Source organism: Pyricularia grisea (assembly GCF_004355905.1).
Source record: "Pyricularia grisea strain NI907 chromosome Unknown Pyricularia_grisea_NI907_Scaffold_1, whole genome shotgun sequence".
NCBI lineage: Eukaryota > Fungi > Ascomycota > Sordariomycetes > Magnaporthales > Pyriculariaceae > Pyricularia > Pyricularia grisea.
This window is the reverse complement of record NW_022156716.1, coordinates 5,365,670-5,378,836: the sequence shown is the minus strand read 5'-3', so window position 1 is coordinate 5,378,836 and position 13,167 is coordinate 5,365,670. Positions and strand designations below refer to the sequence as shown.

Here is a 13,167-nt window from a genome sequence, read left to right as displayed (position 1 = left end):
CTCAAAAATGAGCTTCATCAGAACTATTGTTGCTGCACTGGCTCTACTCGCAATCCCAGCGACGGCAGCAAAATTCTGCGACGGCCAAGTGTGTTACTCGGAGTTTGTTAGTCCGCAGCAGATTGCTTTCCGAGTCGCCATCCCGAACACGCCAGCCCAGGGCACGAGCTTCGACCTGCTTCTGCAGATCGTGGCACCCAAGACGGTTGGCTGGGCCGGCATTGGCTGGGCGGGTCAGATGGTCAATAACCCCCTCACAATCGCCTACTCAGACGGCGGCAGCGGTGTCACAGTCAGCAGCCGCTGGGCTTCGTGAGTAGTGTCGCGGAGATTTTGGTTGATGTTGGAAGCCTGACTGAGGGTACTAACACTGACATCAACCATATCACACGTAGATCCATGTCTCTCCCTTCACCATACCCCGGCGCTTTGTATGAGAAACTGCCAATGTCAGCTACAAACGCTACACACTGGCGCCTAGATGTCATCTGCACCGGCTGCAGCTCTTGGCAGGGGGGTGGATTGGACCCTGCGAGCACCACGGCGGCAATCGCATGGGCCATGGCGTATGCGACACCCGGGCAGCCTTCAAGCAACACCAGCTCCATACGCTACCATTCCAGCCGAGGCCACATCGACTTTGACCTGGCCGCTGCCAAGATCGCCAACTTCAATGAAGCAATTAGTGCTCTGAGGGGAGGTGGTGCCAGGACTGTTTAAGGGGGTTGCTGGGGAGAGGCGACAATGAGTCTGGTGTCGACGGGAAACACTCATGGTGGATTGGGCAGAGACCTGAAAAGGTTCAATGTACTTCACTGTATGGAAGGGGCTTTGCTAGGGTGAGAGTATCGAAAAGGGTTCGACTCCTTAAAAACTCAACCTACGATATTCCTTCTTTTTTCCTCTGTCAAAAGTCCATCTTTGATGACTGCAATGCATAGGTAAGGTACCTAGGTATCGTTCGTCTTGGTTGAGCTTCAGGGATGCTTCCCTGTGGGTCCTTCTAGGTAATTAAAGTAGGTATGGAAGGCCTTCACGGTTTGTTCTTCGACTACCCGTTCCGAGTTGGAAAAGACAACAAGAGTCCAGTGGATCCTTCTTTCCCCCAAAAAGGACCTCACCGTGAATACCTTCCATGTTCGGTGGCTTCCTCTCCGTTTTGGCCTGCCAGACATGACTGCGCTTCTCGTAGGTACCTTCCTTAGGACAAGTTTCTCTTTTTTATTCCGCTTCCCAGTTTGACTTTGCTTGATTTCGTCTTGTTAGCCTCTTCTTCTACTCCAACATAGCATTTGGTGTATTTGCAAATTACGAAATCTTTTCTGGAACACATTGCTCAGACCGTTTCTTTAGAAGCAGCTCTAAAACAGTCCTATCATTTGTCAAAACTCTTTCCGCCATGAAGATTTACCCATTTGCCCTGGCCTTTGCCGTGGCCTCCATTGCCCGGAACCCGACGGCCACCACCGAAGTAGCGGAAAGTGTACAGCTCACTACTATCGAGCCCTCTGCTACCCTTGCAATCTCCAATATTCCCGAGGATGTGTTTCCCATCCCTGGCCCTGGTCCAGTGATGGCTACCGATGTTTTCTCGACAGAATCGACAACGCCTGCTACGGAGTCGGCAGCTTCAGTTACCATTGAGCCTGAAGTATCAGCAGCGTCAGCCAAGCCACAGTTTGAAGAGCTTTTCACCATCAGAATCGACCCTGATCACAAGTGGCTTGTGACGGAGGATGAGATGTGGCATTACAAAAAGGTTAGATCCTCTTCTTGTATGTTTGGTGCTTCCATGCTAAGTCATCAGTTTCTGACACTACTTAAAAGACCGGAAAATCTTACATGGATGTCACCAATGCCCAAGAGCTTGATAGCAGGCCGGCACCAGCGCAAGAAGAACGCAGACTCACGCCGTTTGCTACAAAGGTCTCGCATATTCGGATTGTCGAGAAGATGGCTCGTTATCTCAGCAAGGGTGTCATGCAGACCAACATTGATGTTCTGTCTTCATTCTACAACCGATACTACAACTCTGAGCATGGCCAGAGGTCCTCAGAGTGGCTACTTACTCAGGTTGACCGCATTGTTCAGGCAAGCGGTGCTGACAACATCACAGTAAAGCCAGTTCCCCACAAGTTTCTTCAGAAGAGCGTTATTGTCATCATCCCAGGCATGACGGACCGGAAAATCATACTGGGTGCTCACCAGGACTCGCTCAACATGACTGACAGGAGGGGCGGCAGAGCCCCTGGAGCCGGTTGGTAAACCCTTCTATACTTATTTACCGGCTTTAGTGGAAATGCCTTTGGGAACTTTCCCAGACCAGTTGCTGACCAGGCCTTTCTTAATCAAGATGACAACGCTTCGGGAACTGCCGTCCTTCTCGAGGCTCTTCGTGCCCTGCTCACCAACGACGTCATCACAACTGGAGATGCACCCAACACTATCGAGTTTCATTGGTACGCCGGAGAGGAGGCTGGATTGCTCGGAAGTCTTGAGATTTTCATGGATTATCTTGTAGCCCGTGAGGACGTCAAGGCAATGCTCAACTTTGACATGATTGGGTTCAACAAAAGGACGACGGACCAAAGTATGTCGAAAACTTAGCCATATTCCTGTCTTCTTCGGGGATGAGTTGTATCAAGTCGCTGACATACATTTCATTCAACAGACAAGTCTGCTATCATTGGTGTCGGCGCAGATCACCTCGTCACCGATCCTTTCCTGTCTGACTACGTCAAGATGCTGATCTCCAATGTAAGATTATATTCATAGCCACTGCCTTATATACTGTTTTACGCTTCATTCTAGGGAATTTTGGTTGACCATAGATACTGACTACCTGGCAGTACACCACTGCAACCGCGTCATCAGTCAGTTGTGGATTCGCATGCTCAGATCATGCTTCAGCTGCATGGGCTGGCTACCCTGCCGCCTTCGTTTCCAAGAGCTCACTTGACGGCGCCAACCCGTCCATCCATACGGCGCTTGACAACATGACTACGGTGGACATGGACAGCGTTCTTGAGCATGCTCGGCTTGCCTTGGCATTTGCCTACGAGATGGGAATGCACGACTTCGACATGGACGAAGTTAGCCAGGCCGCTGGTGAACAGGAGTCAAATCTTGCACATGAGAAACAAATGAATCCTGAGCCATCGACAGAAGCCGAACCTGAGCCTGTGTCAGACTCTGAACCAAACTCAACACTAGAGGAAGAGTCTGACCCTTCTTTGACGACGGATTCTAGCCTTTGAGCCACTTCATCGCTGTAGCCCATGGCCAGACCAAAGTTCAGGCTGGGAAGTTTAGCAAAAATTAGTTGTCAGGAGATATCAGCAACCCAAACCGAGGGAGCCGAGACTATATTGTGTCACTAATTGTTCATCAAGAAAAAGAGGCTAGTATGAGGGCCTGGGTAGAATGCTCCGGTTTGTAAACAAAACCGATTCCTAATGTATTGAAAGAGCTGGGAATGCAGGGCTTAGGGCAATACACAATAAACGACAGACCAGGCTCTGAATTATCTTTTTTTCTTTTATTCTTCCAACTTGCAGTCTTTCATGATCTGCCCTACTGGGTGTGGGCAAAAGGACGACCAAAGAGTCCTGTTCTTCAGTGATATCGATAGGAGAATGGGGTTTTCCAGCAAATCTCGAGCGTGACAGAATATCCATGACGCACAAAGTCGTCAAGAGCCTTAGTTGAGCACAGGTTAATGGAGGGGACGCCGATAGTGCTGAACTTGATGGTCTTGTCACTGGGGCATAAGGAGTAAAGAACGCGGTCCAGATCGTCCAGCGAACACGTCATAATGTAGAAGAGGGCGCGGCCTTCGGTAACTGTATCGTCAATTACGGTCATCTGAATGCTGGTGTCAAGCGGTATCGGGCCAGGTCTGTCGCCAGAGAGGGGCCCCGGCCCTGGAGGCAAGTCGACCGAGGGCCGCGTGATGAACGGGCTGGTCTGCTTGACCTCGTCGAGAAGCTCGTTGAAGGTGACATAGGAAGGGCCGGAGCTCAAAGAATGCCGACGGCTCCTACTGCTGCTGCTATGACCACAGTTTTGTTGGCCACATCGATGGGGATATCCTGCGCTGCAAAATATGTTTTGTGTGTTGCTGCTAGCGGTCTGGCCTTGAGACGAGGACCTGCGGTGAGACTGAGACTTGCTTCGGGGGAAGAAGAAGCGCTGCATGGTAATATTGGTAGGAGTGTTTGGGCTGCTTATGCGCTGGAGGGAAGCTCTTCTGATCATGAGACGGATGTCCTAAGCTTATATGTTTCTTTTTGAGGGATGATGAGGTTCATGATGCCCAGCTGACTGAAGGTTAGTGACAATGGGTGCTGGTGAGCAGGGCGATATGAAGGTAGATGGATGAGGAGCTTCATGCTGTAATGGTGTGTTGTTTTTGTTTCAAAAAAGTGAAATAGACGGCAGAGCGTCTGACTTTGACCCTGGCTTCACTTTGAGGAGGCAAACTTGTTATGGTTTATAGACAGCGGTGGATGCCTGCGGAAACTTTTCCCAGCTGGCTTGTTTGGTGGTTGAATGGTAAAAGCGTAATTCGCATGTTCAGAACCATGTAGAAAGATCCAACAATGACAGACAAGACTATTGCCAAGCCATACAATTCCCATGAGTTTAGAAACATCAACATGACTGGCTTCTGAGAAGATACGAAATGGTAAGTATAGGCTGACCTAACTGTATGATACTGTGCTATCCTCAGGCATGATCAAACTCCTTTGACATGGCAGTGGTTTGCTTTTTTCTTCTTTTTTTTCCCCCTTCTCTCTTTTCCTTGCAGATCCACTACTTCCCAGTAGCAGGCCTTGGGGAATGACAAGAATGGGGTTAGGGTTTGGTTAGGAGTCAAATGAACGGGTGGCGTCATCATTGTCGGCTTTGCTACTTGTCGTAACTCCGAACCCACATTTGCCTATTCCGTCAAACAACCTTATACAAGACTTGATCACGGCTACAGTGTTATATCATCAGCCTAGTGAAAGTGGTCACCGGAGTGAGTCTCTTGGTCGCAAACAGTCAAATCGTCCTTCAAATGGAGCGGCCAAAAACCCCTCCGAGACAGGATGCGACGACCTCGACCTCCCGCCGGCCGCCGACTCCACCAACGCCCGAGGTGACCCGTCGCATTGTATGTAGCCCCTTGTACTATTTCACTTTTCTGCCTGACCAGCCTCTGCGCAACAACAATGTCAACCTGCTCTAACAACTGCTCGCACTAGGAAGAAAACCGACTGAGGGCCAAAGCGATCCGCGACCAGCACGAAGCCGCGGCCCGCGCCGCCGGCAAGTCGACCCTTCCCCACAAGTCCGACTCGGGCTTTGTGGCAACCGAAGACATCCACGTCGTCGGCGCGCGCGACAATGCCAACAGCCGTAAGAGGCCCTTTAGCTCCCTAGCTACCGCCACCGACGGCGCCGGCCCTACCACCCGCAGCAGCAGCACTGCAGTCCCGGCCAGCAACCGCGATGCGCGCGGTGCAGGGCAGACGACGGCCGCCGGGTCCAACAAGCCCGGCGAGGAGACGCCGCTGCGGCCCGCAAAAAAGTTTGCCAAGTATGTCGGTTACAACCTCAGCGCCATGACGGATACCAAGGGAGGCTTCCTCGCGGTCGAGGACGACCCGCACAACTATGCGCTCAACTCGGGGTCGCGGGCGGCCGCTCCAGACGAGCCCGAGAAGCCGGCGCACATGACGGCGGCAGAATGGGAGCGCAAGCAGCTGCTGCGAAAACTGCAGCGGCAGAAAGCGGGGCCGTACGAACCAGGCATGAGCACCTTGACCGGGACAAAGGAGCGCAAAAAGTGCCGCGACTGCGGGAGCCTCGAGGTTGACTTTGTGTGGGATGAGGTCTTTGGGATCGGCGTTTGTGGAGGCTGCAAGGAGAAGTACCCAGAGAAATACAGCCTGTTGACCAAGACGGAATGCAAGCAGGACTACCTGCTGACGGATCGTAAGTCTTATGGTTGCTATACCCTTACCAGTGATTACATGGTCTATGCAGACATTCACTGACTGTTCCTCCTGTTCATTCGGTGGTGGTCAACAGCGGAGCTAAGGGATGAAGAGCTGCTGCCGCATCTCAACAAGCCAAATCCACACAAATCACATTGGCACGACATGATGCTCTTTCTAAGGTGTCAAGTTGAAGAGTATGCGCTGGGTCCCAAAAAGTGGGGTTCGGCAGAGGCGCTAGACGCAGAGTTTGAGAGGCGAGAAAGCGACAAACGCAGAAGAAAGGAAAGCAAGTTCAAAGAGAAGCTGGCGGACCTGAAGAGAAGGACGCGCACAGATGCCTACCGTCGCGAAAACACAAAGGCCGGGCTGAGAGATGCCGGAGGAACGAGGGCGAGACGGTTTGGCGACAAAATAGGGGATGGTGGCGAGCATGTGCACGACTGGGGTAGAGCTGTGGAGAACGAGGAGGGTATGTCAGTAAAGACATGCTTAGAGTGTGGCATGGAGGTCGAAGAGCTTGAGCTATGATGATAAACTAGTGCAAATCAACGCATGGGAGCGAGCTTGTAGGCTTGCAAATGCTGGAGTCATTAAGAGGGAGTTCCTGTACAGTCCGGAGCCATGTCCCTGGCTGTCCATCCCAAGTGCCCGTATAGTGAAAGAAACACGATAAAAGAACTTTTCTTTCTTTTCTTTTGTACAAAAAAAAACCCCCCCCTCGCAGTCTATCCGCGCCCATATAACGCCTGACCCACCGGGTTTCCCCTTAACTGGTGCTCCAAAGGCCCACCCATCAGCAATGCTAATTAAAGTGTGATGCCATACAACCTTGGGAAGAAGATATAACCAAAAGGAAGAGCAAAATCTACTCCTCCTTGGCACCGCCGCGACCGGCGCGCTCAGCCGCCTCGACGGCCTTCTTGTCGCTCTGGGCGGGGCCGCTCTGGAGGCCGCTCATCAAGCCAGCGGCGGCCTTGAAGGGTCGCTTCAGGTCACCGGCGGCGGGCTGGCCAAAGAGGTGAATCTTGGCAAGGTTCGACTCGAAGACGCCCTTGAGCGGGATGATGGACTGGATCAGGAGCGGGTTGGTGTACTTCATGTAAAGGTGCATGAAGGCCATCATGCCGACACCCATGGCCTGCGAGCGGAGAGCGGTCTTGAGCTGGCCCATGTCGTATGCGTGGATGGTCGTCGTCACGAGCTTGGGCTCCTCGGATGAACCCATCGGCGCCGGCTCGACGTACTTGAGCGTGGTCAGGTCTATGTTGTTGCGCCATGTCAGTAAGCAACTTGTTTGGTTTTATTTTATTGCGCAATGTACTTGAGCCGCCAACTAGCGCAAAAGCGCGCGCGACCGGATGGCGCGGAGCAAGGAGAAATAGACGTAGTGTCACACACCCTTCTTTTTGTTAATGGTAGACATGATGTAGAGGTGAATAGCGAGGATGATGACGTTGCTGAGAATGTAACCGGCGCGGGCCATGTTGAGGACGTTCGGGTCCTCAAAAGGTATCTTCTTCGCAACCTGGACCATACCCAGGATGATCACCATGTTCGTTCTGTGCGCCGCCAAGTATAACGATAGTCAGCATTAGGCTTTCCCCATTCTTTTTCGAATATAGAGCAATGTGGTGTGAGGAGCCCGCCCGGGTTGCTACTCAAAGGCGGGAGCGCATAGCAATCGCCCAACGCGACCACCACGAGGACGCAGTCAAATATGGAGGTGACGGCTCTGTATAGATGGATAGGTTGTCACTAACATTTGGGGACTGAGGCCGGCCATCTTGACGGATTTCGGGCTCTGAGAGCTGACTGAGAGTACTTTGAGGGGTAGGCGAATAGGGCTGAGTTGCAAAGTCCAATAATGAATAAGGGCTGTCGTGGACTCGAGAACAAATGGTGTGGTAGCCGTGGCGTTGGGGAAGAGAGACCAGGCACAGGATTAGATTTTTGAAGGTTACGTGGAAGTTGTACGCTCGCAATCGCACCCTGACCCTGGACCCGCTACGATTGGATTGAGCGCACATGGATGGTCTCCCCTCACCACACCAGATTGACTACGGTATAGTACGAAGTACAGTAATTACTACTTGTCCGTCCCAAGCCTGCCATGCTGGTGGATGGGGTAAACGTGGCGTAATTCGGTGGCGCAGATTCTGGGGAAGCCAGCAAAGACTGGACGATGGTCACTTGGTCGGGGGTTTATTGACCACCAACTAGCCAACCCCAGGCGGCAGGCCAAGCGCCTAACTCGAGGAGAAGCAGGTTGGCAGTATTATTCTTCAGGCCGAAGTTAAACTAAAAGACTTGCACTAGCCTAGCTCTAGTGATTCATGTGAATGGAATTACCTTCTGTCGAGGGTGCTTAGTGAAACCAGAGCCTGATTAATTAGAAGTATTTTTTTGTCCGAAAGATAACGACGTGCGCCTACCATTCATCCTCAATCTGCCATCTGCGTTTATCACCCCTTTCCATACAAACAGATGATTTAAATCACGTGAAGGACTGATTCCCAGCTGAAACCTTGCAAGAGGACAACCTGATCATCTTGTAAAACACGTCGTAAGTAATATACTTCGTATGTAGGGTAGTAGGCAATTAATAGGTAATTACCTGGTCTCTGGGGGCTAAGCGTGTACCGCTAGCACAATCAATCGCCAACAGTGGGTCTCATTTAGGATATGGTAGGCCAATCAACAGCTGTATCGTGGTACGCTTGCGCGCGCGCAAGTTCCAGCATGGCATCGACCCCCTAGCAAGGCCCTGGAGGGAACGCAGAGAGCTAGGTTTTTTTTTTGGTGTGGATGAAGGGGGAAAAGTCACTGTGGTCTTGACGCGACGGGACTGGCCGATGCTTCATAGCCACCAGGGCGGAACGAAAAGTCTTGATTTTTGCAATTTAGTTGGGTGGGATTCCTAACTAGCCTTTGCCTACCTACCTACCTACCTACCTAGGTATTTATCCCAATAATTACCACATAATACCCATACATCCTGCCTTTTTTTTTTACTGGAACCAGGTCAGGTGTTCCAGGCTGGAAGGACAGATCGACGACTGCAACCTCGACGTACCTACAATACATCATCAGGCAGCACCAAATCGCCCAAACCGGTCCTCCCAGAAGAGCCTCGATAGCTACGTTAGTAATTGTTTCGTATTGAAAGGAAGCGTCACCTATCGCTAGTTAGTGTTGCTGTCATTGTTTGGGAGTTTGGGCGGGTCTCGGAAGTCCTTTTTTTTTTCCTTGTCTAGGTCTGTGCTGGCTCTAAATATAACACCAAGCGACTGAGGAGAATGAGGGCGCCGCCAAAGTGCTTGTCCATTACCTATCTATCTACCTATCTATCTATCTATCTACCTACCTGATTCACTTGCGACACCCGCCAACCCGCATCGCTTCGTCGACGTATTATTCTTGGGGAGGTTTGGGACTTGGACTAATCCTTCAATCGCAACGATCAGATTTTGTGCGTTCGGCTGTTGCCCAACCGGCTTTACCCACAATCCAAAAGACGCGACACGACACGACACGACACGACACCTCGGCGCAACACGGTACATGCGATTAGAGCTGCAAGCTTTCGTTCTTGGCTGGAGCAGAGGAGAAATAAGGGCGCTGCTCACTGCACCAATCACCTACTCGAAAACAATATTTTTTCAACGGTTGAATACCTACCCCGTATCTGGCGTAGGTATCATTGATACTCGCTCCCACCGGGCTCATCGTTGCAGTTGATGGGTACAAACCCAGGCAACGGAGCAGTTCAAGGTCAAGGAGGCGGTGATATGTCGGCCATGATGCAGTCTAACCAGGCTAATGGCCCTCATGCCACGGAATACACATTGCAAGGTGAGTTCTGCTCCTGCAGCCTTGACCCAACACCTGCCACCCGATCGATAGCTAAATAGCACCGGCCAATTAGGTGTTATGCGCTTCCTCCAAACGGAGTGGCACAGGCACGAACGCGATCGCAATGCATGGGACATTGAGAAGCAGGAGATGAAGAGCAGGATAGCGGCCCTCGAGGGTGCGGCGCGGAGATCAGATGCTACTCAAAAGGCTCTCAAGAAATATGTAACGATCCTGGAGCAGAAGGTCAAGCAGCAGGCTGCCCAGCTCAAGGGTGAAAACGATGCAACCAGCGATACCCAGGGATCAGCCTCTGAGAGAGAAAAGCGCGAAGCTCTGCTCAAGGAACACCTCGAAAGTAGGTTTCCAACCACCCTCCCTACCGTGAGAGGCAGTTTTGGAGGCATTCTACGGGACTGCTAGCTGACATAAATGGACGCTGGACAGAAACAGCTTCGCAGAGACGTGCAGGGAACCAGAATTCCGATATCCCGACCGAAACCGATATTAACCGGTCTGAACTGAAAACCTTCCTTGACCAATGCCAGTCCGAGTTTACATATCTAATGATCACACCCGCGAATCCCATTCCTCCTCGGGAATCCCCGCCGCCGCCAATGCTGGATGAGCTTCCTCCGGAAGCGGGCTCATTTGGTCTCCCTGCGGGACAGCAGGTTCTTGAGCAGTCATACGCCCATCAGCCCCTTCGCCAGACTCAAAATCACGTTCGCGAAATAAATCCCCGGCCAGCGCCCTCTCCTGCCCTCAACCACCATGCGCCCCCTCCAATGCACCCCGCGGCCCAGACGGGAGTTTTCGTTAAGGGCACCGAGATGCAGGCAGCCCCGGTCGTGCGCTCCAGTGCCGAGATGCAGCCGCTGTTTGGTGGCGCCGCCCAAGAGTGGCCCCCCTCGAACAATGCACCTCCTAACCGGCCACCCGAGGAAAATTTGGCAGAGTTGAGCGCTCAACCCAAGCCCTCTGCTCGGCAGCCAGAGTCTAGCCTCGAAAATGCCGAGAAAAGGTTTGGCGAGGGCGATGGAGGTTGGGATTTCAGCGACGCATCGTTCACCGAGCCCCAAACCCAGCCGCAACAAGCTCAACAGCAGATTCCGCCGACTTCGAACCGACCGGACACTGACGTGTTTCCTAACGCCGACAGCATTCCGAAATCACCTAACCGCGGTCCCAATAATACGCACCGAAGGAAGAGTAGCATGAGTAGGAGAAGAAGCTCGGAACAAGAGCTTTCGCTCAACGCATTGGCTCAGAAGGCTGAGAGCGGAAGCTTCAAGCTACGTTTTGGACTTCGTGGTCATCTCAACACTGTCAGGACTGTTATATTCTCTGGTGGTGGTAGTCCGGGCGAGCCCGAGATATGCACCGCTGGCGATGATGGCTTGATCAAACGGTTCCACATCCCCCGTCTCCCTCACACGGGTAACAGTGCAGCATCAGATCTCGATGTCCAGGCAGACTTTACGCATCGCGGCCACCACGGAGCTGTCCTGTCACTGGCAGCATGGGCTCCTTCGCCCAACTTCTCTACTGGAGGCCGGGCCCAGGGCGACGGTTGGATATTCTCAGGCGGCCAGGACTCGATGATTAGAGTTTGGGAACGGGGCCGAGTTGACCCCAAGGCAAGCCTGGACGGCCACACGGATGCGGTTTGGGCACTCTGTGTACTACCTGCTACCCTGGGTGCCATATTCGGCAACGCCAACCCATATGGCAGTCCAGATAGGATTTTGCTTGCTTCCGGTGCCGCAGATGGGACAGTACGCCTGTGGGCTGTCAGTGCGCCCCCGCAGATGACCTCTCCGCAGCCGGGTCCACCAGGTCGCAGAGTTGGCGGTGGTAGTGGCCGTGTCCGAGGCAACTCGATGAGCAGTGGTTCGGCATTCCCGTCCTCCCCGCAGCCATCAGTTGCTACCAATAGCCCATTCCATCATACTCTTATTCACAGCATCACGAGGGCCGACAGTCCTGGTGCGAGCCCGACTTGCATCACCACGTTGGGGCGGAACGGAGAGGCATTTGTCGTAAGCTATTCTGACGCGGCAATCATTGTGTACGACACTCGCACAGGTGAGGAGATTGGCTGCATGGCCAGCCTCGAAACCTATGATGGGACACCCAAGACGAGCGTCAATGCCGTGGTGGCTACGACGGTCGGCCTTGACCAGCCACAAGCGGGTGAGGACGAAAGCGGCAGCGGCAGTGGATCAGGCGGCAGCAGTGGCGGACCAACGGGCGGTGGCCGATCCATGGCAGGTTCCGGGGTTGAGGGCGTCATAATCTCGGGGCATGAAGATCAGTTTGTGCGATTCTTCGATGCCAACAGTGGTATGTCTAGTCTTATCCTTTCACTCCAGATTTAACCATCCCCTTGCCCATGGCGAATACTAAACAAATGTCTAGGCCAATGTACATATAACATGCTTGCGCACCCGGCCTCCATCTCGAGCCTCTCGCTCAGCCCTAACGGTCAAGAACTGGTTAGCGCTGGTCACGACGCATCGTTGCGCTTCTGGAGTCTCGAAAAGCGCTCATGTACACAAGAAATCACGAGTCACCGGATAATGCGCGGCGAAGGTGTCTGCGACGTCGTCTGGAGCTCGGACGGCAAGTGGGTCGTCAGCGGAGGTGGCGACGGCGTAGTTAAGGTCTTTGCGCGATAGGAAGGGCATGAACCTTGGAAGCGTGATAGGAGGATTACGGGGTCGCACGATCGTGTTGCCACCGACGACAATAATATCGACGTCACGGCTAGTATGAGAGAGGTTAGAAAGGGCAAGCAAGTTGTTCGGAAGAGGGAATTGTGGGATGGATTGAATGATGATGACAACCAGGAATTGATGGGAAGGCAGGCTGCTGCGACTATGAAACCACCTGAGCTCAAGCGTATGCATGGAAGCCCCTCTTTTGAATCCTTCCAACAACTGAGAGAAAGGCGGAGGTGGCATGCACCATTCTCATCTCCAGTATCCGTGGGTGAGCAGTCTGCAGAGCTTCATCATCAAGACCTCGACTTCGCAGACCTGGACAATATCCCGAGCGCATTAATGTCAACGGCTTTTGAAAGCAGCTCGACTAGCTACTTGGGTATCTCCAACACCATGGATCCGGCTTTTATAGTGCCAAGGTCATTTCTGGCTTCTAGGTCGAGGTCGATGCCGCAAAGAGCTGTATCGACCTCCTCTCGAGTTTGTGAGGATGAGGAAGAGGAAGAGGAAGAATTTATGGATGGCCGTGGTAATGATGCCCAGTAATTCGAAGACTCCAGTCTCTTTTTTTTTCTTGTTTTTGTTTTTTATGTTTCTCGATT

The 13,167-nt window shown here is 52.6% G+C and overlaps 6 protein-coding genes across 6 annotated transcripts; 4 read left to right on the top strand and 2 right to left on the bottom strand.

The window, feature by feature from the left end:
• Nucleotides 1–7: 7 nt before the first annotated feature.
• PgNI_01651 (uncharacterized protein) lies at nucleotides 8–720 on the top strand (the record flags this gene model as incomplete). Its single annotated transcript, XM_031121723.1, has 2 exons — nucleotides 8–312; nucleotides 396–720. 2 exons carry the CDS (start codon nucleotides 8–10, stop codon nucleotides 718–720), a joined length of 630 nt encoding a protein of 209 aa, XP_030987429.1.
• Nucleotides 721–1,399: 679 nt separating this feature from the next.
• On the top strand, nucleotides 1,400–3,257 carry PgNI_01650 (uncharacterized protein; the record flags this gene model as incomplete). The annotated part of the gene is made up of 5 exons (XM_031121722.1): nucleotides 1,400–1,759; nucleotides 1,828–2,261; nucleotides 2,295–2,590; nucleotides 2,672–2,757; nucleotides 2,850–3,257. The coding sequence occupies 5 exons, from the start codon at nucleotides 1,400–1,402 to the stop codon at nucleotides 3,255–3,257; spliced, it is 1,584 nt and encodes a 527-aa protein (XP_030987430.1).
• A 358-nt stretch (nucleotides 3,258–3,615) lies between these two features.
• PgNI_01649 (uncharacterized protein) lies at nucleotides 3,616–4,197 on the bottom strand (the record flags this gene model as incomplete). The annotated part of the gene is made up of 1 exon (XM_031121721.1): nucleotides 3,616–4,197. One exon carries the CDS (start codon nucleotides 4,195–4,197, stop codon nucleotides 3,616–3,618), a length of 582 nt encoding a protein of 193 aa, XP_030986076.1.
• Nucleotides 4,198–5,062: 865 nt separating this feature from the next.
• Nucleotides 5,063–6,515, top strand: PgNI_01648 (uncharacterized protein; the record flags this gene model as incomplete). Its single annotated transcript, XM_031121720.1, has 3 exons — nucleotides 5,063–5,158; nucleotides 5,250–5,982; nucleotides 6,079–6,515. 3 exons carry the CDS (start codon nucleotides 5,063–5,065, stop codon nucleotides 6,513–6,515), a joined length of 1,266 nt encoding a protein of 421 aa, XP_030986075.1.
• A 337-nt stretch (nucleotides 6,516–6,852) lies between these two features.
• On the bottom strand, nucleotides 6,853–7,770 carry PgNI_01647 (uncharacterized protein; the record flags this gene model as incomplete). Its single annotated transcript, XM_031121719.1, has 3 exons — nucleotides 6,853–7,247; nucleotides 7,386–7,546; nucleotides 7,748–7,770. 3 exons carry the CDS (start codon nucleotides 7,768–7,770, stop codon nucleotides 6,853–6,855), a joined length of 579 nt encoding a protein of 192 aa, XP_030987341.1.
• A 1,954-nt stretch (nucleotides 7,771–9,724) lies between these two features.
• On the top strand, nucleotides 9,725–13,111 carry PgNI_01646 (uncharacterized protein; the record flags this gene model as incomplete). The annotated part of the gene is given in 5 exon segments (XM_031121718.1): nucleotides 9,725–9,839; nucleotides 9,913–10,197; nucleotides 10,293–12,185; nucleotides 12,261–12,505; nucleotides 12,521–13,111. 5 exon segments carry the CDS (start codon nucleotides 9,725–9,727, stop codon nucleotides 13,109–13,111), a joined length of 3,129 nt encoding a protein of 1,042 aa, XP_030987340.1.
• Between the last annotated feature and the right edge of the window lie 56 nt (nucleotides 13,112–13,167).